The sequence below is a fragment of the Elephas maximus genome, chromosome 2 (genome assembly GCF_024166365.1).
Source record: "Elephas maximus indicus isolate mEleMax1 chromosome 2, mEleMax1 primary haplotype, whole genome shotgun sequence".
Taxonomy (NCBI): domain Eukaryota; kingdom Metazoa; phylum Chordata; class Mammalia; order Proboscidea; family Elephantidae; genus Elephas; species Elephas maximus.
In genome coordinates this window covers 167,477,468-167,501,131 of record NC_064820.1, presented here as the reverse complement: position 1 = coordinate 167,501,131, position 23,664 = coordinate 167,477,468, and the positions used below count along the sequence as shown (strand labels likewise).

The following is a 23,664-nucleotide window of genomic DNA, read 5'->3' as shown; positions in this document are numbered from 1 at the left end:
ATTCCACCCTCCCCGCAACAAAATGAATATTATAATACCCAGTATGCTAGTTTAAAAAAAAGTTCAGAGACACCATACATATAAAGTTCTAGCAAATGTTAAAAGCTTAATAAAAGTAGATGCTATTAGCATTTTTATGTAATTATTAAACTCACACTGGGCTTTAGTGATCCCCTAAAGACAAAGATGCTCAGCTCCGTCAGTCCAAACTATCTATAGTTCTTTATAACAAATGCAGCTCTGATTGTGTGATATACAAATGAGACTGTATCAGGCAGGGTGGTGGCTTAGGAAAGGTTGAAGGCACAAAACAGGCATCTACAGCCAAGGAGGCAGTGGGCCAGGGATATGGGGAGTCTGCTAGCACCAGACTTAAGTGTAGAGCAGACTATGGGTCAAATCCAAGGGTCAGATCAGGAATGAGGTAGAAACAGTAGTGGACTACTGGACCTGGAGCAGAAGCTTTTTATCCTCTGCCCTTTTTAATACTTCTTGCTAGTCGTGGGCATCTACAAACCCATTGTATATAACAGCAGCCGGGTACATTATCCAATGGCATTGAACTGTCATCAAACTGTTACTCAATGCAGTTCTGGGAGAGCTTGGGTAGTGTAGTCTAGTTGTTAAATGCATGGGCTCTGGAATTAACATCCTGGGTTCAAATCCCAGGTTTGCCATTTATTAGCTGTGTGATGTCACAAAAGACATCTGTGTATCTTGATTTCCCTATCTGTAAAATGGGAATAATAATAGAACCTATGTCACAGGGTTACTGTGCAGATAAAATAACACATGTAATGCTCTTGGCATCATTCCTTGCATGTGGTAAAGTCTCAATATATCACTATTATTTGCATTGCTATGAATTCTGAATCTATCAGTAACTAATGGTGGGAATTTGAGTTTTAAGGGCTTTAAGTTTGTGCACCTTTCCAATGGGATAGTAATTTTCTCTTCCATGCCAAACCTTACAGAACAAAATCTAATGTGCGAGTGCTTTGAAAACTGAAAAGCAGCAAATAGATATTTTAATAGAAGGAGCCAATAACATGTACTACTTAAAAGCATAGGACACTGGAATCAGACCTGGGTTTGAGTCTCAGCTCTGTCACTAACTTTAGACAAAACCTCTAATATCCACAGGGTCAAATCAGGAACAAGTAAGAGCACTAGTGGACTGCTGGACTTGTAAAATGGTGCCACTATGAGAATTAGGTGAGAGGGTTCACATAAAGCACTTAGCATAGTACCCAACACTCAGTCAGGGTTTAGTAAACCCTACATGTGCCAACTGAGCCAGGTACCCGATCTTGCAGGACTGTGAGGAGGCTGAGCCTGACTCTTTTCACATTCACAGGCAATACCTATGGCTCTTTGGATCCATGGTGCTTCTCAGAGCTCCAGGAAAGTGCTTGAGAAAAAAGGCAGCAGGTGGGAGAGGAAGCAGCAACTTACAACCCAAGTGTCTTAGTCATCTAGTGCTGCTGTAACAGAAATACCACACGTAGATGGCTTTAACAAAGAGAAATTTATTTCCTCACAGTAATGTAGGCTAAAATTCCAAATTCAGGGCATCAGCTCCAGGGGAAGGCTTTCTCCGTCAGCCCTGGAGGAAGGTCCTTGTCATCAATCTTTCCACGGAATAAGAGCTTCTCCTCACAGGAACCCTGAGTCCAAAGGACATGCTCTGCTTCCAGCACTGCCTTCTTGGTGGTATGAGGGCCCCCCACCCCATCTCTCTGCTCACTTCTCTCGTAAAAGAGATACAAAAATCTCAAAAGAGATTGGCTTAAGACACTATCTAATCTTGTAGATCTTGTCAATATAACTGTCACTAATCCATCTCATTACATCATAGTGATAGGATTTACAACACATAAGTTAATCACATCAGATGACAAAATGGTAGACTATCATACAATACTGGGAATCATGACCTAGCCAAGTTGGTAGATATTTTGGGGGGATACAATTCAATCCATGACACCAAGCCTGGGTGTCCCTCACTCTGAGTGGACCCCAGGCCTCAGCCCTCCGCAGACTGATCTCATGCATCTTAATCCCACCAACGTCCAAGCTGAGCCTCTCTGGGCCATCTGTAAAATGAGGGCATTCCAAGGTTCCTTCTAATTGTGATATTTGATGATGAAAATGATGATGATGATAAAGAACTATGATTCTTTCATTAACACTCACTCTCCATTCCTACCATCTCAGTTCAGATCCCCCTCACCTCTCAACTGGACTGTCACAATAGCCTCAAGACAGGTCTCCCTGTACCTGGTTTCTCTCACTTCCAATACCTTATGGTTACTCCTGCCATATTGATCTTCCTGAAGCCAAACTGTGATCATATTGTTCTCTGCTTAAGTCTTCAATGGTGTCTAGTTGGTTACAGAATAAAATCCAAACACCTTGGCTTGGATAGGCACAGTCTCAAATCATTTTACAGCCTTATCACAGCACAGTGATTGAGAGCATAGCTTTATAATTAGACAGACCAGTTTCAAATTCCAGCCCTACTGTTTACTAACTGAATTGGGGCAAATTACTTAGCCTCTCTGAGCCTTCTTCAACCGACATCTTGAGCTGAAAATACCTATGTCATAGGGTTGTCTTAAGGATGAAATTAGCTGAAAAGTGTAGTATGCTCAGCACAATGCCTGCTACATAGCAGGTCATCAATAAAAGGGAGCTTTCATTACTTATACTGCTAATGGTTGAGCTAAACTATTTGAATGTCCTGCCTACACACCTTTGCTGTGCTATTTCTTCTTCAAAAGATTCCTTTTACCCCCAACTCCACACACCCTAGTCCTAAATACCCCAAAGCTAACCCCTAGGCCTCATGTCCTACCCTCCTGCTCCAAACCTGTACTCCTCACCTCTGCCCCTCCTCTCCCACATCACTGGCCTCCTTTCCATCCAGGATTCTCCCTCATTCATATCTTGGAACAATACCAGATCTAGAGATGTTAACTTCGGGGGGATGGGTCAAACTGAAAAGAGCCTTTTCAAATGCCACCTTCTCTCCAAAAGCTTTGCCGGATTCACCCAACCTGAATGGAAGTAATCTCTCTGACTTCTAAGAGCAATTTGTTAGAACGTCTTATGGCCACTATCTCTTTCCGTTTTGAATGGCAGATGTTTATGTCCATACTTTGCCTTGCCTGTGAGATAATTGCTGCCCTGTTAGGTTTGAAACCAAAATCTTGTGTCTCTACCATCACTGTACTGCCCCTCTGCCTAATAAATGTTCATAGAACTGAATTGAGTTTAAAGAAAAGACCCCCGGATGCAGGCCCCAAATTCTCATAAGAGCAGACTTAATGGTCTGACTGAGACTAGAAGGACCCCAGTGGTCATGGCCTCCAGACCTTCTGTTGGCCCAGGACAGGAACCATTCCCAAAACCAACTCTTCAGACATGGATTGGACTGGACAATGGGTTGGAGAAGGATGCTGGTGAGGAGTGAGTTTCTTGGATCAGGTGGACACTTGAGACTATGTTGGCATCTCTTGCCTGGAGGGGAGGTGAGAGGGTGGAGGGGGTTAGAAACTGGCAAAATGGACATGAAAAGAGAGAGTGGAGGGAGAATGAGGGCTGTCTCACTAGGGGGAGAGTAATTGGGAGTGTGTAGCAGGGTGTATATGGGTTTTTGTGTGAGAAACTGACTTGATTTGTAAACTTTCACTTAAAGCACAATAAAAATTATAAAAAAAGAAAAGACTCCCCTGTGAGAGCTGGAATTCTGAGACTTGGAAAGGTATAAGGACCTGGTTCTTCTGTCCACCTCTTGGCAATACCTCAATGGGTATACTTCTTCACTCACACACACACACACACACACAGAGGCTCTTTTCTACAAAAGCACTTCATGCTTCCTATTTCACCACAATACTGAGTTTAGAGGAGTTCATTAGGAGAGGTTAGAATCTGAAATTAGACACAGTGGGGTGATGGTCGGAGGGCAGATCCAACTGCAGGTGGCACACAGGAGGACCTCAACAAATGTTGAATGTTGAGTGAATTAGTTAATGTTCTACCTTTGTCTTACAAGCAGGGAGTTGCCTAGTCACCAGAAATCAGACCATCAGGGAATCTCAGAGGCAGCGTGGGTGAGTTGCTGCTTAAAGACTGTTGAGCTAGTGGTCTGGTGCCAGTGGTCTAGAGATCTGAAAATCCCTCCTGCCTCAGGCCTGGATGGGCTACCCTTGAGAGTCTGAGAACTAAGAAAGTCACCACTGGAGGTGGAGCTCAAGGCTCCTGAGTGGAGAAGTTCAAATGTTGGCCCTGCAGCCCTGAGCCTGAACACGGACCCCCAGCATGTCAAACACGACCTATGTTGAGCATAGCGCTAAGTAAGCAAAACAGCATTTAGCTTTCAGCCTATTAAACCAATTACATTGATCTCTTCTGAGCTGCATTTCCCATAGCTTTTTGAAAATCAATAGCAGCAACTTGTTTGGGTAGTGGCTGCAGAGGGGAGGATCTAGGGCTGCCCAGAAGGGAAGGAGTCAGCTGCCCAAGGACAGGGAGATGCCTTCTCCAAGTCTCTTGCTACAGCTTGTTATTAGCCATTTCACCAGAATCCTACAGCTTTTATTTTTTCTTCTTTTAGATGATGTACATTTATACATTTTACAACCAATATGAACTTATTCTATAAGAAAAAAATAAAATATTTTTTTAAAGATCAGTAATAAAATGCTAATATACTCATAATGCCCCTTCACTGCTTAAAATTTTTCACAGACTCCACTTTACCCTGGGGATGAAGTCTACAATCCTCAGTGTGGTTCGCAAGGCCCTGTACTGTCTCCTCACGGTCCTCCCCTTAATCATTGACTTATAATTCTTCCTGAAGCACCCCACTCATGCTTTGCTCTAGCCCTTCACATGTGCCATTCCAACTGCCGCAAATGCTTGTTCTCTGACTCAGCCATACTTGGCCTTACCTTAATTATCACTTCTTCTTGGAGCCTCCCCGACCACCATCTCCAAGTCTAGATGGAGCACCTATCTTTTATATTTCCCTAGCACCCTGCTGCTATCAGAGCCCTTTTCTCAGTGGGGTGTAATTATTACACTCAAATGTCTTTCTTGTTCTCATCAGATTCCCCAGTGCCTAGGACAGCGCCTGGCACTTATAAGCTGCTCAGTAAAATGTTGTTGAAAAAATAAAACTAATGACAGCTAGCTGCTAGATTTGGAAAGATTCTTAGAAACCATCTAACCTAGTTTATTTTTTCATAGCGAGGCCCAGAGAAGCAAATCTGAGTTCTAATCCCAGGTCATTTTACCAAATTGCTGTGTGACCTTAGACAATGCCTTTCCTTTCTGGGTCTCAGTCTCTCCAGCTATAAAACAAGGAAGCTCTTTCTTCTCAAATGTTTTCAGACTTTACCTCCAACTCATCCTGGGTATTAGGTAGCTTATAGGTGCGCTGATTGGAGTATGGGGTGGGGAGAAATACAAGATCTGGTTTGTCCCCTCAAATTGCTGCCAATTAAGTTGAGGAGGTAAGACTCACACACAGTGAGAAGTGCTAAATTAAATGTTTCTAGCGATTCAGTTTTTCTAAAATCAGTTGCCATCAAGTTGATTCTGACTAATGGCAATCCCATGTGTGTCAGAGTGGAATAATACTCCAAATGGTTTTCAGTGGCTGGTTTTTCAAGAGTGGATTGCCAGGCCTTTCTTCCAAGGTACCTCTGGGTAGACTCAAACTTCCAGCCTTTCAGCCTAGCACATTAACTGTTTGCAACACCCAGCGACTCCTCAGTTTCTAGGAGAACAGAAAAGGAAGAGATCAGGCAAGCCTGGGGGCATCAAGTCTCCTCCAGGAGATAAGGCTTAAGCTAAGCAGGCAGAATTTACAGAGGCCAAGAGATGACACCAAGAGTCAGAATCGACTCGATGGCAACGGGTTTTTTGTTTTTTTAAGAGGATGACAGAGAGTCTCTCCAGCACAGAATTGGCAGCCAGCACCCTTGTGATGTCACGAACGAGTGCTGACTAGAGCAGTAGGCTGACGTGGAGTCAGATCCCAGCTCTGCGGCTTATGGGCTATGCGCCTTGGACAAGTTCCTCAGTTCCCTCGCCCTCCACCATGGGCATCAGAATGTCTAGCTTGCAGAGTCTGAGAGAGGATTAAATGCATGTGACAGTATCCAGAACAGTGCCTGGTACCTAACAGACCATTTTAAGAAATGCCACTTTCTTTTCTTCCTTCCAGCCACATAAGTGGGCTTGGCGTGTCACTGGCGAAAACATCAAAAGGGCAGTTGTGGTTTGGGGTGTGAAGGTTTTTTCTGCCCAGCCATTCATTGTCTGTTCATTCTGAGTGACTTGCCCAGTGCCTCCCCATCTCTCTCCATCCCTCCCTCCATCTCTCTCTCTCTCTCACACACACACACTTCATATAAAATGCAAGGGAGGAAGATAGGCTGTTTCTAACCCCCGATCAGAAGATGGGGCCAGACTGGAAGCCGTCCATTACTGTCAACAAGAAATACAAAGGCAGGCCTGGCCTGAAGTTCTCTCTCCACCAGGGGACTTATAAGACACGAGATTATGAGAGCAAATGTCATTTTCTATGGGACTGGAGGGAGAGGTTTCAATTATAGAACGATCCTATAAAATACCTGGGAACATGTTATGAAGAAGCTATTGATGTTTTTGTAACAAACAGAATGGGGTACATGCTGTGGGAGGAGGTGGACTGGGTCAGCATGGTGGTGGGAAGGAAGCTTGTCTGTTTTAGCTCACCCCTACTGATGGCAGATCAAGGCTGATTAGGATTTAGAAGCAGCGCCCCAGAAAGAAACCTGGCAAGGCTTAATTTATCAGGTGCTCTCGGGGAAACAACAGTGGCACATCCTCATGTATGGAGATTATCCCTTGAAGGAAAACATTTAAAGCTAGATTGAGCAGAGGTTATTAATCTTTTGGGGAACTATAGACCCTTTTGGGACTCTAACACAGATGGCTATGTCCCTCTTCCCAGGAAAACACAAATACATCCCACATTCTACTTGCAGTGTCATGACATTCACGGACCTCAGCTTTGAAATGCCTCTCTAACAAAATGAAAAATTTTCTGAATGGAAATATTTCTTAACAGTGTTACCCAGTTTTCTGCCATTGGGACCTACCCATACCAATAACTTGCTTTTCAGATTGTGGATGGGAACTGAAGGGACCCTTTCACTTCCTCCAGAATCAGCAGAGGCTGTTGAACAAACCCTCAGCTAGGCATCAGGACTGTTGGGTTCCAGGGTTAGCTCTGCTCCTGTCATTTCAGTGATATTGGACTAGTTTCATTTCTCTCTAGACTTCAGTTTCTCCACCTTTTAAAAAAAAAAAGGGTTTGGCTATGACATCAAATCCCAACCTACACTCTATAGAAGACAAGCATCATGCACAAAATAAGAGTTCCATGGTTAAAATAAATCAGGGAAATGTTGCATATTCTATTTCCCTTTTGGAGACCACAAAACTTAATAGTGTGGCCTGGAGCAACAGAGGAAGAAGGAGAGTCAGAAATAGGAGGAAGAAATGGAATGCGTGGCTAATTGCCTCCATGAACAACTGCCTCCTCTGCCATGAGACCAGAACAACTGGCTGGTACCTGGCTACCATTACTGAATGTTTTAATCAAAGATTCTACATAAGAATAAGAATTATGATCAAAAGGGAGGAAATGTAGAACAGAATTTCAAATTTTCATGGACTCCAGGCTTTCTGGAAGCATGGGGGCTGGAAAAGCCCCTGAAACTATTGCCCTGAGATAATCTTTAAACCTTAAACCAAGAATATCCCCTGAAGTCTTCTTAAAACCAAACGAAAGTTTAGCTTAACTAGTAAAGATTGTCCGCCTTGAGCATTATGCTCTTTTAAGAACAACTATATGGGATCAAATTGACAACAGAAACTCGAAAGATCAAATAGGAACCTTAGAGGGTAGTGAGTTTATGTTTATGGGAAGGAACAATTCAGAAATGGAGGATGAGAGTGATTGTACAACTTGAAGAATATAATTAATGTCACCGAATTATGCATGTAGAAACTATTGAATTGGTATATGTGTTACTGTGTATATTCTCAACAACAACAAAATAAATCTTTAAAAAAAAACTTTATTTGCATATGAAGGTCTCTAAGATACCCTGCAATAAAGAAACCTGTTGCATTTGGTTTAATCTAACATTTCCTTATTCATTGGATCTGTGAAATTTTTTTTTAAGTGCAATAACTACACTGCAGTTCCCTCAGAGAAGCATTGAACTAAATGCTGAGTTTAGAACCCAGTAAGATGTAGCTTTACTACCTGTCTTAATCCTCCCCAAAACAAGTCAACACATGTGAAGGTTATAAAGGCTGATATTAAAACTAGCCACTGCCCATCTGTCAGTTTATCTTACTGTGGTCGCTTGCGTGTTACCGTGATGCTGGAGGAGCCCTGGTGGCACTGTGGTTAAGTCTGACTGCTAACCAAAAAGTCAGCAGTTTGAATCCACCAGCCACTCCTTGGAAACCCTATAGGGCAGTTCTACTCTGTCCTGTAGGGTCACTATGAGTTGGGATCAACTCGATGGCTAACAGGTTTGGTTTGGTTTGGGTACGATGCTAGAAGCAATGCCACCAGAATTTCAAATACCAACAGGGTCAGCAGAGCTTCCAGAGTAAAACAGACTAGGAAGAACGACCTGACAATCTGAAAATTAGCCAATGAAAACCCTACGGATCACAACAGAATATTGCCTGATATAGTGCTGGAAGATGAGCCCCCTAGGTTGGAAGGCACTCAAAATACACAGTGGCCACAACAATGGACTCAAACAAGCCAAGTATCATGAAGATGGTGCAAAACCAGGCAATATTTTGTCATGTTGTACATGGGGTCGCCAGGAGTCAGAGCCAACTCAATGACAACTAAAATAGCATTAAAACAATGCACCCCAGGGCCATCAGGAACACTGTGGAATTTTCTCACCCATACTTCCTTCCTGGCAAGGGAATTAATTATTCTTTTTAGGCAGAACAGTTTGAATCCTCAAACACCAGCTTTAATTCTTTCCGTTTGTTCCTTCAAGCTGCCCTTAGTGTGCCTAAGAATTACTGCAAGGTGGGATTGATGGTAAAAGGATGCCTTCAGCTTTATCTATAACGTTCTATTTTATATTAAAAAAAAAAAACTGAGTCAAACATGACAAAATGTTAACAGGATGGTAAAAAACAGGTGTTTCTTACATCAGTCTTTGAACTTTAGTTTTAAATTTTTTCAAAAGTTAAATATTTTAAAAGTTAAAATAAATGTGATTTAAGTAACGATCTGAATTCAGAGTTGAATACACTTTATGGGACATTTAGGGAATTTCTGAGGGTAATTATGACTCCCACAGTTTTTGCCTCATGCACAGATTTTACAATCTCACCCCACATAAGATGAGCCACCTCTATAAACATCCCCCAGAAAGGACTTTTTGGAGCACTGGTTGAGAGCACCCAGCCTCCCGAGTTGACGTCTGGGCTAACCCTGCCTCCACCTCCTTGTCTTCTGGCTGTAGGACTATAGAGTCAACATCTTCCTGCGGCAGCAGTGGAACGACCCCCGACTGGCATACAATGAATATCCTGACGATTCTCTGGATCTGGACCCATCCATGTTGGATTCCATCTGGAAACCTGACCTGTTCTTCGCCAATGAGAAGGGGGCCCACTTCCACGAGATCACCACAGACAACAAACTGCTGAGGATCTCCCGGAACGGGAATGTGCTCTATAGCATCAGGTGAGTTCCATATAGGTTCACCAACTCCATCCTCAGAATGGCCTTGCCCCATTGCCTTCCGGGAACAGACATTAAGAAGGGGGGCCAAACAGAGGTCTTTGGCCCTGGCAATCTAGAGCTCAGTGAGTAAGAATTAAATTCTATGTGAAGTCTTGCAAGGGAGTGGTTCATTAGAGCCAGAGAAACCAGGGAAGGCTTTCTGGAGAAGGTGGGGTTTAAGTTAGATCCCTAAGGCTACCCAGCATTTCAGTAAAACAAGATGGGAAATGGACGCTCAAAGATAATGATCAACAGCAGAAGCAAAGGTAAAAAAAAAAACCTGGAAAATCACTGCAACCTCAGGAAGTGAATGGGCCTGCCAGGTGGATGGTGCTGGTCATAGACAGCAAGCCAGGGCCACTCTGTCCCTTCTGTATACCCTTTCTATCCTCCATACTTTGCACTCTGACCCCCTTCCCCAGTTGGGGGGCATCCTGTACATAGTGATTAGGGGCAAAGCTTTCAGAAGCTCCAGCCGCCACCTCTCCCCACCTAATCCTCAGTCTCTTCCCCCAGGACATGGAGAAAGTGACCAATGTCCATGAAGTGAAGAAGTGGCCTTACTAAAAAACCACCAAACTCTTTTCAGTTGAGTCAATTCCACCTCATAGTGACTCTCTAGGACAGAGTAGAACTGTCCCATAGGGTTTCCAATGCTGTAATCTTTATGGAAGCAAACTGCCACATCTATCTGGGTTGGTGGGTTTGAACCACCCAGCTTTCAGTTAACAGCCAACTACTTAACCAGTGCACCACCAGGGCTCCTTGGGTGGCCTTACACATATAACGATAAGAGCCACCATTCCTTAAAAATTTACTTACTAGCCTGGATACTTTACATATATTATTTTTAATCGACGGCAGTGGGTTTGGTTTGGTTTTGGTAACTACACCATGGAAACCCTGGTTAAGTGCTATGGCTGCTAACCAAAAACATCAGCATTTCGAATTCATCAGGTGCTCCTTGGAAACCCTATGGGGCAGTTCTGTTCTGTCCAAAAAGGTCACTATGAGTCGGAATCGACTCGACGGCAACAGGTTTGGTTTTGGTTAACTAACCCATGAAATAGGTTTTATTATACACCTTTTACAGATTATACAAGTTGGGATCTGAAAGTCTAAGTAACTTGCCAAAGTTCCCACAGTAAGATAGTAGTAGAGCCTAGATTCTAATCTGTGTTAGTGTGGATCTGATGCCCCCTCAGAGCCTAGAAGATCAATGCCTCGCATTCAGTAGGTGCTCAAATATTTGATGAATAAATGAATATTTTTGTATTTCAAAGGGCTAAAATGGCCCTGGTCCTAAATATGATCCCCCCCTGCCCCTCCATCACTTCCTCTGAGGAGTAAACCTTTTTATTTCTCATCAGGAGATGAGCCTGACACGCCCTGGGCAGGAGGGGAGGGGCTCACCAGTCCTAACCCTCAGGTGTAACTGAGCCCAGAGCCTCCCCTGAGAGCAGGTTGGGTGGAAGAGGGGGCCTTAGGCACCTCAAAGGGAAAAGAAGGCACCATGGGGAGGCAGGCTTGGAGGAAGCAGAGGGTGATGTACCTTCTTCACCTTGGAGCCCATCCCCACCCATACTGAAGGGTGCTGGGCTTGGGAAATGGCCACCAAGGCCCTGGCTGGCTGGGGGGCATCATCTTGCTTGGATTTTGCTGCTGCCAGGCTAGGTTCACATCCCTGGGAAGCTCAGCCCCAGTGCAGTATGACAGAAGGATGAATCAGTGGAAAGTGATGTTCCCAAGGTCATTCAACTTCCGGAAATTAACCCAGTGTGACAGCTGCCCCATTTTGGAGCTTTTATCTTCAGAAATTCAACTGCATGCACTTTCCCTTCACTCTCCCCTTCCTTCTCACACTCCCTTCTCCCCCCCCCCCACCCCGTCTTCTGCTATGCTTAAAGGGCCCACCTCCAGGGTGTGGGTGCGAGCTTGGGGGGATGGAGTTCACACAGGGCTGTGTGCCTCTGGAACACCACCAATTAGGGTCTTAGAGCATAGGGGTGAGCTTTTCAGGATAGCAGTGCTGAAGGGCCAGTTAGTAATCACATGAGCCAACCACTATAGGACTAAAACTCCAAACTAAAACCTCAAACCAGGAGATATGGTTTTAAGCCTGCTGAGCCATCAACGTACTGTGTGACCTTAGGCAAGTCCCTTCCTAGCCCTCTCTGCACCCCAGTTTCCTCACCTGTCAAATGAGAAAGTTGCTTGATGACCTAAGTTCTCTTTGGGCTCCGAGATCCTGTGACACTAGACTCTTTCGTCTTCATTCCTTGCAGCAGGCACTCAGATTTTGGCAAAGCCTTTCAAGCTGAAGCTTTGTAGCCCAGCCTGAGCTGCAGGCCTTGGATCCTATGAAGGGGACTCCTTCTGGCTTTGAGGCTGCAGCCACTGCAGAGGGTTGAACAACCCAAATTAAACAGCTAGCCCAGATTCCTGGAGTACCCACCACTTCCCAGTTGACCCCAGCATGAGCCCACAGATGTGAGTCAGCTGTGTTTGGACACCTAGAAGGCAGGGGGCCTCTTTGAAATAACTTGTGATGATCCCAGGGTGTGAAAGGAGGCAGCCAGGAAGAACGGGCAGTACCTGCTGCTTGCTGGTGCACCTAGTGATGCCTGTGGCCTAGTGCTGCTGGTGCACCTGGTGATGCCTGAGGCCTGGTGCTGCTGGTGCACCTGGGGATGCCTGAGGCCTGGTGCTGCTCAATGTAAAATTTGGGCCCTGCCCCTACCTGAGGGCTCTGCAGAAATGTGGAGATGGGGAGGTGGGAGGACAGGACAGCTAAAGACAAGTCTCTCGAAGCCAGACTCCAGCAAAATCCAGAAGTTCCACTGACTCCGTATGGCCTTACATAACCTGCTTCACCTCTCTCCACTTCCATTTCCATATCTGGAACATGGAAATAGACATGTATTTATTCAAACTAAATAGTAGTCCCCTGACCTCCTTTACCTCTCCTGGACGAATGATTTCCTGGCAGTAACGAGAATATAGATGCAGCCTTCCTGCTTTTGAATCCAGAATCATTCAATTCTCTTTTCTTCCTAGAATCACCCTGACACTGGCCTGCCCCATGGACTTGAAGAATTTCCCCATGGATGTACAGACATGTATCATGCAACTGGAAAGCTGTGAGTCCCCTGCATGAGGCCTCTTAAAAAAAGAACCCAGCTCCCACTTACCCATGAGACAGGAAGAAATTCCCACTCAGTTGCTCCTAACCAGACCCCCTTGGGATTGCTGTAATTGCCTAAAACAGTAGATGAGGGGCTTTGCTTTTAGAAAATGCTTTAGAAATATAACTTCCTCTGACACTGTCAGACTGAGGCCCAAGCTGAGCAGCCTACAGCATTCTCTAAAGAGGTACTGTTCCATGTCCCTGTGAACATCATCTCCAGGAATGGAGGAGAAATAGCTTGAGTAAGTCATGGTTCTTAAGCTCACAGGGATGCTCATCCCAGCAGGGGAGATAGACAGCTGCACAAAAAATAATGCAGGGCAGCAAATGGCTACGTGTGCTGTCAGAAGTACAAAGTTCTATGGTCTCTTGGCCAAAGGAGTGCTTTCTTCTGATTGGAGAGGAGAGATGGTAATTGAGGGGGCTTTACAGAGATCAGCTGGGGGACTTGGATTTTAACAGATGGGGTAGCTGAGTTCTTTGATTGCAAATCCAGAAGACAATCTGACTAACTTAAAACTGGAATGAAATAGAAGGACAGAGGAAGTACTAGTGGACTTGAAGGAAAAGCTGGGATAAGAGCCAGGGCTGGAGATTTAGGCCACAGGAACTAAGGGCTGTTTCCTCAGAGCACAGCCTCTGAGGGAATCAGCACCAACCAATTCTGAACCTTCAGTCACTTCACCCGACAGCCAAAGTCTTGAGGCAGAGAATCTGATTGGAGTCATCCTCCCACACCTTGGCCCCCACTGTCAATCCCACCAAGATAGCAAGCCATGGAGTGGCTCCCAGGGAAAAATATGCTGTGAGCAAAAGAGGGGGTTGTCATGAATGGTGTGCAGGCAAAACTGCAGATGTCAGCTGGGCAAGCTAAGGCTGGATGCTGGAAGAGGTAGGAGGAGAGGTGGAAGGACTATAGGATGAATATAAACAGTTAAACCAGCTTTCACCTCCTCTGTGGGGGCAAAAAACAACATGGTCTCATGATTGCCATCAAGTATGTGATGTCCCTCATAGCCCCAACCCTGACCAGCTCTGCATGCTTCACGTAAGTACTTCTGGGTAGTGATTGCTCCTCCTTCTGATCCCATCCCAGTTGGATACACCATGAATGACCTCATCTTTGAGTGGCAAGAGCAGGGAGCTGTACAGGTGGCAGATGGCCTAACCCTGCCCCAGTTTATCCTGAAGGAGGAGAAGGACTTGAGATACTGCACCAAGCATTACAACACAGGTAGGTACAAGAGAAGACCCCTCTTGAATCCATCCCCCAACCAGGGCTGGAGGTCATTTTAAACATTCATCAATCATTGATTCAACAGACTTTATGAAGTACCCATGATGAGCACAGCTCTGTATTTACTACCTAGTGGTTAAGAGAATAGGCCTTGAAATCAAAAAGCGTCTCTGATATTTTGTTCTTGTGAATCCTGGGGCAAGTAAATTAAGCTTAGGCTATACCTAATTACAAGGGAAGCTGGGAAATATAGTCTTTATTCCATGTAGCAGTATGCCCAGCAAAACTAGGGTCCTTATTCCTAAGGCAAAAAAAAACAAACAAACAAATTCGTTGCCATCAAGTCAATTCTGACTCATGGCAACCTCGTGCGTTACAAAATAGAACTGCTCCCTAGGGTTTTCTTGGCTATAATCATTATGGAAGCAGATCACCAGGCCTTTCTTCTGTGGTACCACGGGTGGGTTCAAACTGCCAAGCTTTAGTAGCTGAGTACTGTCTTCAGTGCTGCTATAACAAATACCACAAGTGGATGGCTTTAACAAAGAGAAATGGAGAAATTTATTTCCTCGGAGTACAGTAGTCTAAAAGTCCGAATTCAGGGCGTCGGCTCCAGGGGAAGGCTTTCTCTCTCTGTCAGCTCTGGGAGATGGTCCTTGTCCTCAATCTTCCCCTAGTCAAGGAGCTTCTCGGGGGCAGGGACCCCGGGTCCAAAGGACACGTTCATGCTCTGCTCCCGGTGCTGCTTTCTTGGTGGCATGAGGTCCCCAGCTCTCTGCTTGCTTCCCTTTCTTTTTATGTCTTAAGAGATAAAAGGTGGTGAGGGCCACACCCCAGGGAAACTCCCTTCACATTGGATCAGGAATGTGACTTGGGTAAGGGTGTTACAATCCCACCCTAATACTCTTTAACATAAAATTACAATCACAAAATGGAGGACAGCCAATACTGGGAATCATGGCCTAACCAAGTTAATACACACATTTTTGTGGGGACATAATTCAATTCATGACAAGCACAAACTCTTTGCACCACCCAGGGACAATTCCTAAGGCAGAAGGGAAGAAGTGATATTTAGAGGCCAACTAGCAGTCTGCCACAGAGAAGCTGCTATTTCTGGTAAAGCAAAACCCCAGAGCAGAGAATACCCACATCAGACCTCAGCAAGAGGGAGCTGAGGGAAGACGTTGAAGATTAGTAAATAGCGAAGTTGGAAGGGTCCACTAGACTGTGATCTCCAAGAGGACGGGGAAACCACAACTGTTTAGCTTAGCATTCTATCTCCCATGCCTAGCACAGTATCTATTTGGTGATTTAATACATGAATGAACTGAGCCCAGACCAAGACTGGCTTTGCATGCCTTATCTCACCTGGGAATGAGCTGAGGGAAGCATTGTGGAAGATCAGTCAGCTGGTGTGCCAGCTGGAAGGCTAGGTGAAAACCTGCTGTCTGAACCCAGCTGAGTAGAGTGGAGGCAGAAAATAGGCTGCTGACAGGAGCCAAGGAGAGGAATGAAGAGAAATCACTGTGGGCTCTGGTGGAGAGAGGAGGCCAGTGAAAGGTCAGACAGTCTAGGTTCTGTCCTGTCTGGAACAGCTCCCCTTTCTGGATGACCTCGGAGAAATCTCAGAGCCACTATCCCTGGGACCAGCTGAGATTCAGAGAGAGGATGGTACTCCCAGTAGCATTCATGAGAGCAACAGCCCCCAAGAATCAAAAAATCACAATTGACCTTACAAGCCACAGCTCTTTACCGTCTAAAAAAAAAACCAAACCCGTTGTTGTCGAGTGGATTCCAACTCATAGCAACTCTATAGGACAGAGTAGGATTGCCCTGTAGGGTTTCCAAGGCTGTAAATCTTTACGGAAGCAGGCTGCCACATGTTTCTCCCTTAGAGCAGCTGTTGGGTTCATACTGCCAACATTTGGTTAGCAGCTGAGCACTTAACCACTGCACCACTAAGGCTCTTTTTCTTCACTGTTAACACAATGCTTTTTCATTCATTGGTACATTTGTTCTTTACCATTTGTATTTACTGAGAATCAGGTTCTGTGCTAGGCCCCGTGAGGTACAGGGAGAAAAGACAGACAAGACCCTGCCAACTTGAAGCTTACAGCCCAGGAAGCTCCAGGAATCTAGTAACTGTGCTTTGGTGGACAGGAACTGAAACCCCACCATGGGCCTGGCCCCATCCCAGTGCCAAGGATACACAGATGGGGAGGAGTCAAGCTACCCACAATCTAGTACAGAGGAGAGAGACAGAGATAGACTGACTTGTCTCCACTCACTGCATTAAGCCTTAATGGTTCTGGTGGCCCTATGAACAAAGAGCTGAAGAAGCACAAAGGAGGGAAAGAGGCAGCCTTCTGCCTGGGGCAGATGTCACCCTAAACCACCATGGAGGAGAAGGAGGGTTCTTCTGATTGTGGCAAGGAATAAGGGCATCCCAGGCAGAGGGATTAGCGGGGTCAAAAGTTTGGAACCGTGAAAGAGCAGGTCATGCTCAAGGCAAAGAACACAATTTGGTGCGATGCAGTGTAGGAGATCATTCATTAGTAGGGTGAAAAAAGTAGGGAAAGTAGAACGGGTAGTCTAGAGCTGCATTGTGAAGGGCAGACTAAGGAGTTTTAACTTTTCCATGTGGGTAATGGGGAGATGGCACTGGGCTGGGCAATGGGAGAATTTCTTGTAAGAGAGAAGGAAGGAAAGAGATTTTTGCAAAGGAAGTAACTGGATCAGGCCATGCTTCAGAAGGTGCTGGGAGAAGTGGAGAGAAACTTCCACGTCGCCCCACTCCTGGCAGCAAAATAGTGATGATGTTGGTGATGGTGATGATGATGGCAGCTAACATTCCTGAGCATTAATTATGTATGAGGCACCGTGCTAAGTGCTTTCTAGGCATCACCTCATTTTATCCTCACAGTTACCCTATGAGGGAGGTATTAGTATTATCCCCAGTTTTTTCTATGGTAGATGAGGAAACTGAAACACAGAGCAATGCAAACACTTGCTCAAGGACACAGCTAGTGTGAGGCTGAGCCTCTAGCCAAGATTTCCTGGCTCCACAGCCCTTGCTCCTATCCACCAGGGTACTTTGCCTTCTCACTGCAATTTCTTACAGGTAAATTCACCTGCATTGAGGCCCGGTTCCACCTGGAGCGACAAATGGGCTACTACCTGATCCAGATGTACATTCCCAGCCTGCTCATCGTTATCCTCTCATGGATCTCCTTCTGGATCAACATGGACGCTGCTCCAGCCCGTGTGGGGCTGGGCATCACAACCGTGCTCACCATGACCACCCAGAGCTCAGGCTCCCGAGCATCCCTGCCCAAGGTAAGCCCCACTGCCCAGGAGCACAGGTACCTGGACAGATAAGGGGGAGGGTACCCATCTTCCCACTCTGCCTGGAATAAGTGGAGCACAAGGAATTATTCAGTATTTCTTTATCTACTACAGTTTGTGGGACCCAGCATTCTGATCCATCAAACCTCCACCAGACTCAACATTACAATTGATACAGACTGCCAGATACACGATCTGCTTCGTTTACTATTAACACTCAACTCCACATTCTCTTCCATTCACTCTTAACACTAGGTGCAGTATTCTACTCCCTTCACCATTAATGGTAGATATTTTGTGTTGGGGGTCCCCAACACCACATCTACATTTGGAGATTTCCTGGAAAGACTCACGAGGACTCAGAATGTAGTTGACTTAGAGCTTTGAGTTATTACAGCATCACAGTAAGGATGCAGAGCAAATCATAAGGGAAAAGGACACAGACAGAGTCTGGAGGGATCCATGTGCAGCCTCCCTTGTTCTCTCCCTGCCATGAGAAATCACAGAGAGCACTCTTTCCTCCAGCAATGAAAATGCAGCAACATGTGTTGTTATTTCTGCCCAGGGAAGCCTGTTTGAGACTCAGCACCCAAGGTTGTAACTGAAGACTAGTCATGAAGGCCTCCCTTTGCCTAGCATAGCACATAACAAAATTTCAGGTTCCCAAAAGGAAAGCAGATGTTCCACATAAGCCATATTGTTTGCACAGTCTAGGCACAGGGAGCCACTCTTATCAGTTAGGGAACGGTGGGTGCCCCAAAGGGCAGCCAAGAGGCAACCTTGAAAGCAAAGCTTTCAAAGGAGAGTAGCCTCATGCCTGCTCTGGTAACCCTTTTCTGCACATACCTCAAACGGATTCTCTCACTTGTAATATTAAACAGAACATTCTGCTACATTCAGTGTTCACTCTTGAACCACATTCTGCTGCATTCACTATTAACAGTAGACACAGTGTTTTGTTTGATTCACCATTAACTGCAGAGACACGTTCTGCTCCTTCACCCTTACACTAGACGCAATGTTCTGTTCCATTCGCTCCTAACACCAGACACAGCATTGCATTTCATTCATTACTGAAACCAGACGTTAATTTTCCCCGGTAACCCTTACAAAAAATACAACGTTCTGTTCCTTTCACTGTTAACACTAGACTTCTCATTCTACTTAATTCATTTTTCACACTAGACATAATGTTCTGCCTCATTTACTAGTAATGCCAGACACCACATATTCCTCCATTCACCCATTTTTGAGGCCCAACATTCTGTTCCCCTCACTACTAATGCTTGATGCCTCCTTCTGCATCACTCCCTTTTAATGCTAGACACTGCATTCTACTACATTCACTAGTATCTTATGAACCACCTTCTGTTCCATTCACTCAGCACAAGAAACAACATTCTGTTCCGTCTACAATGAATGCCAGGAACCAAAGTCTGCGTCTTTCAGTCTCACGCTAGATACAACATTCCGCACCTTTCCCAATCAACGCTGCGCTTAACATTCTGTTCCAGTCACTTGTTATTTTTATGTATTAAATTTAACACAGTATACAATGAACACCCTAAGACCCTTCACCTAGATTTACCATTTTGCAACGATTGGTTGATAGATAGATATAGATAAATGTAATTTTTCCTGAATCATTTGAAGGTAAGACACACCGTGACAATTTGCCTCTAAATAAGGAATAGGATCACCATGACATTATCACCTCTAAAAATTAATATTATTTCAAATAATATCATCTAATATAGATCTCTTATATAAATTTTCCCAGTTGTCCAAAAAATGTTTTTATATTTATGGTGAAGGATCCACTCAAGACTCATATGCCTATGCTTGCTCTATTTCGTCTCTTAATCTAGGGCAGTCTCCCATTGCTTTTTGTTTTCATGACATCATTCCACTAAATTTTAATGTGAGGCACAACATTCTGCTTCATTTGCCATCCACGCTAAATACCACACTATCCTCTCTTCGCCCTTATGAAAAAATTAAACAATCTGCTGTTCGCACTATTAACAGTAGACCTCACATTCTGCTACATCCACTGTCAACACTGGAAACCAAATTTTCTGTTCGCTGTTAACGCCTGACAACACCTTCAGCTCTGTTCCATTCTGACTGCAGATGCAATATTCTCCTTCCGTTTCCTTATGCTACACTCAACGTTCTACTCCACTGACTATTAATACTCAGCTCCACATTCTCTTTCATTCACTTAAGTGTACAATTCAGTGATTTTTAGTATATTTGCAAAGCTGTACAATCTTCACCACTCTCTAATTCCAGAAAATTTTCATTACCGCATAGAGAAATCCTGTATCATCAGCAGGGACCCTCCATTCCCTCCTCCCCTCAGTCCCAGGCAACCGCTAATCTACTTTCTGTGTCTAGGGATTTTTGAACATCTCATATAAATGGAATAATATGATATTTACCTTTTGAGTCTGGATTCTTTAACTTAGCATGATGTTCTCAAGGCTTATCCATATAGTACATATCAGTATATAGTTCCTTTTTTTTTTTTTATGATCGAATAATATTCCATCCTGTGGATATACCACATATTATTTATCCATTCATTAGTTGATGGACGTTTTGGCTATTTCCAGTTTTGGGCTATTATGAATAATGATGTTGTGAACTTTCATGTACAAGTGTTTTTGTGGACGTATGTTTTCAATTCTCTGAGTATATACCTCGGAGTAGAATTGCTGGGTCATACGGTAACTATATGCTTCTGTTTTCTAAGTAACGGCAGCATTTTACAGTCCCATCAGCTTTCAAATTAGGGTTCCAATTTTTCCACATCCTCGCCAACACTTGTTATTGTGTGTCTTTTTTATGAGTCATCCTACTGGGTGTGAAGTGGATTTCCTTGTGATTGTGATTTGCATTTTCCTAATGACTAATGATGTTCAGCATTTTTATGTGCTTATTGGCCATCTCTGTGTATCCTTAGAACAGATGTCTTTTCAAATCCTTTGCCCATTTTTTAATTGGGTCGTTTCTGTTTTTGTTGTTGAGTTGTAATACCAAAAACCAAAAACCAAACCCAGTGCCGTCAAGTCAATTCCGACTCATGGCGACCCTATAGGACACAGTAGAACTGCCCCATAGAATTTCCAAGGAGCGCCTGGTGGATTTGAACTGCCAACCCTTTGGTTAGCAGCTGTAGCACTTAACCACTACGTCACCAGGGTTTCCTGAGTTGTAACAGCTCTTCATACATTCTGGATATTAGACCCTTATGAGTTATATGATTCGTAAATATTTCCTCCCATGGTTGTATTTTCACTTTCATGATAATCTCCTTTATGCACAAAAGTCTTCATTTTGTTGAAGTCCAATTAATCTGTTTTTTTCTTTAGTTGCTTGCAATTTTGGTATCATATTTTAAAAAATCATTGCCTAATCCAAGGTTGTAAAGATTTATACGTATGTTTTCCTTTTAAGAGTTTTATATTTTTAGTTCTTATATTTAGGCCTTTGATCCATTTTAATTTATTTTCATATGTGATGTGAGGTGGGGATCCAACTTCATTCTTTTGCTTGTAGATATACAGTTGTCCCAGCCCCACTTGTTTCTGAAAAGACTATTCTTTCCCCATTGAATGCTCTTGACACCGTTGTCAAAAATCAATTGACCGTAGATACATGGGTATATTTCTGGACTCTCAATTCTATTCTGTTGATCTGTGTATCTTATGATAGCACCACAATTTGATTATTGCTGTTTTGTAGTAAGTTTTGAAATCGGGAAATGTGTATTCTTCAACTTTGTTCTTTCTTAAGATTGTTTTGGCTATTCTGAGTCCTTTGCATTTCCCTACTCTTGTCAGTTTCTACAAAAAAAAAATTTGTACTAATTGCATTGAATCTATCCATGAATTTGGGGAGTATTGCCACCCTAACAATATTAAGTATTCCAGTCCATGAACACAAGATGTTTTTCCATTTATTTAAGTCTTCTTTAATTTCTTTCAACAAGGTTTTCTAGTTTTCAGTGTATAAGTCCTACATTTATTTTGTTAAATGTATTTGTATTTTATTTTTTGATACTATTGTAAATGGAATTGTGTCTTAATGTCATTTTTTGGATTGTTCATTAGTAGTATAACAAAATAAAATTGACTTTTGTATATTGATAATGTATCCTGATACCTTGCTAAACTCATTTATTAGCCCTCGTAGTTCTTTTGTGATTCCTTAGGATTTTCTATATGTGAGATCATGTCATTTGAAAATAGAGATAGTTTTATTCCTTCCTTCCCAATCTAGATGCCTTTTCTTTCTTTTCCTTGTCTAAGTGCCCTGGCTAGATCTTTCAGCACAATGTTGAATAGAAGTGGTAAGAGCAGATATCAGACATTTTAGGAGGAAAGCTTTCAGTTTTTCACCATTAAGTGTTATATTAGCTGTGGGTTTTTTGTCTCCTTTATCAGGCTGAGAAAGCTCCCTTCTATCCCTACTTTGATGAGTATTTTTTTTTATATTGAAACATGTTGGATTTTGCCAAATGTTGTTTCTGCATCTATTTAGAAGATTGTATGGTTTTTATTTTTTATTCTATTAGTAGGTGATTGACTTTTGTATGTTTGATGTTGCATTCCTGGGTAAATCTCACTTGGCCATGATACAAAACCCTTTTTATACGTTGCTTGATTATTGGTTTTCTAGTATTTTTCTTTTCACGATTTTTATGTCTATATTCATAAGAGATAATTGGTATGTAGTTTCTTTTCTTGTGATATCTTTGTCTTGTTTTGTTATCGGGGTAATACTGGCCTCTTAGAATGAGCTGGAAAACATTTTCTCCACTTCTATTTTTTTAAAAAGTATGAGAAGGATTGTGTTAAATCTTCTTTAAATGTTTAATAGAATTCACCAGTGAATTCTGGTCCTGGACTTTCCTTTATGGGAAGGCTTTTTTCTTTTTTTCATTACTAACTCAATCGCTTTACCTGTTATAGGTCTGTTCTTTTTTGAGTGTCTTTCTAGGAATGTGTGCATTTCATCTAGGCTGTGGCATAAATTGTTCATTGTATTCCCCTATAATCTTTTAAAATTTCTATAAGTAATGTTCCTTCTTTCATTTTTTATTTTAGTAATTTGTGTCTGCTTTCTTTTTTCTCTTCAGTCTAGCTAAAGGTTTGTCAATTTTGTTGATCTTTTCAAAGAACATTTGGTGTCACTGGTTTTCTCTATTTTTTGGTCTATATGTCTATTGCTATACCAGTATGAGGCTGTTTTGATTACTATAGCTTTATAGTATGTTTTTAAGTCAGTAAGTATGGGTCCTCCTACTTTATTCTTCTTCAAGTTTCCTTTAGCTATTTGTGAACACTTGCTCTTCCAGATAAATTGGAGGGTTGACTTTTGCATTTCTGCAGAGAAGGCTGTTGAAATTTTGATGGGGATTGCGTTGAATTATAGATTGCTTTGGGTAGTATTAACATCTTAACTATACTAATCCTTCCAATTCATTAACACAGAATGTCCTTCATTTATTCACGTCTTCTTTAGTTTCTTTCAATAATGTTTTATATTTCTGTGTACAAGTCTTTTACTTTCCTTGTTAAATTTATCAGTACGTACTTTATTCTTTTAGATGCTATTGTAAATAGTAATGTTTCCTTAATTTCCTTTTCAGCTTGCTCATTCTTTGCTGGAGTACGGATATCCGGCTGATTTTTGTATGTTGACTTTGTACCCTGCCACTTTGCTGAATTGCTTTACTAGTTCTAGTAGCTTTCTTGTGGAACCTAAAACTGAGGTTTCCTATATATAGGGTCCTGTCATCTGCAAAAAGGGATAGCTTTACTTCCTCCTTTGCATTTTGGATACCTTTTTTTTTTCCCCCTTGCCTAATTGCTCTGGCTAGAACATACAGAACAGTGTTTAATAGCAAGCAGTGCGAAGAGTGGGCATCCTTGTCTTGTTCCTGATCTTAATGGGAAAGCTCTCAGTCTTTCTCCACTGAGTATCACAGCTGTGGGTTTTTTGTAAATGCCCTTTATTATGTTGAGGAATTTCCCTCTGTTCCTGTCT

General features: G+C 43.1%; 1 protein-coding gene across 2 annotated transcripts in view; it reads left to right on the top strand.

The window, feature by feature from the left end:
- Positions 1-23,664, top strand: part of GLRA1 (glycine receptor alpha 1) — a 97,521-nt gene that overhangs the window by 64,148 nt on the left and 9,709 nt on the right. For both annotated transcript variants that reach the window (XM_049858654.1, XM_049858644.1), the window contains exons 4-7: positions 9,573-9,796; positions 12,893-12,975; positions 14,119-14,256; positions 17,384-17,598. In XM_049858654.1, the coding sequence (XP_049714611.1) occupies positions 9,573-9,796; positions 12,893-12,975; positions 14,119-14,256; positions 17,384-17,598 (660 nt within the window). The remainder of the gene's footprint in view (positions 1-9,572; positions 9,797-12,892; positions 12,976-14,118; positions 14,257-17,383; positions 17,599-23,664) is intronic.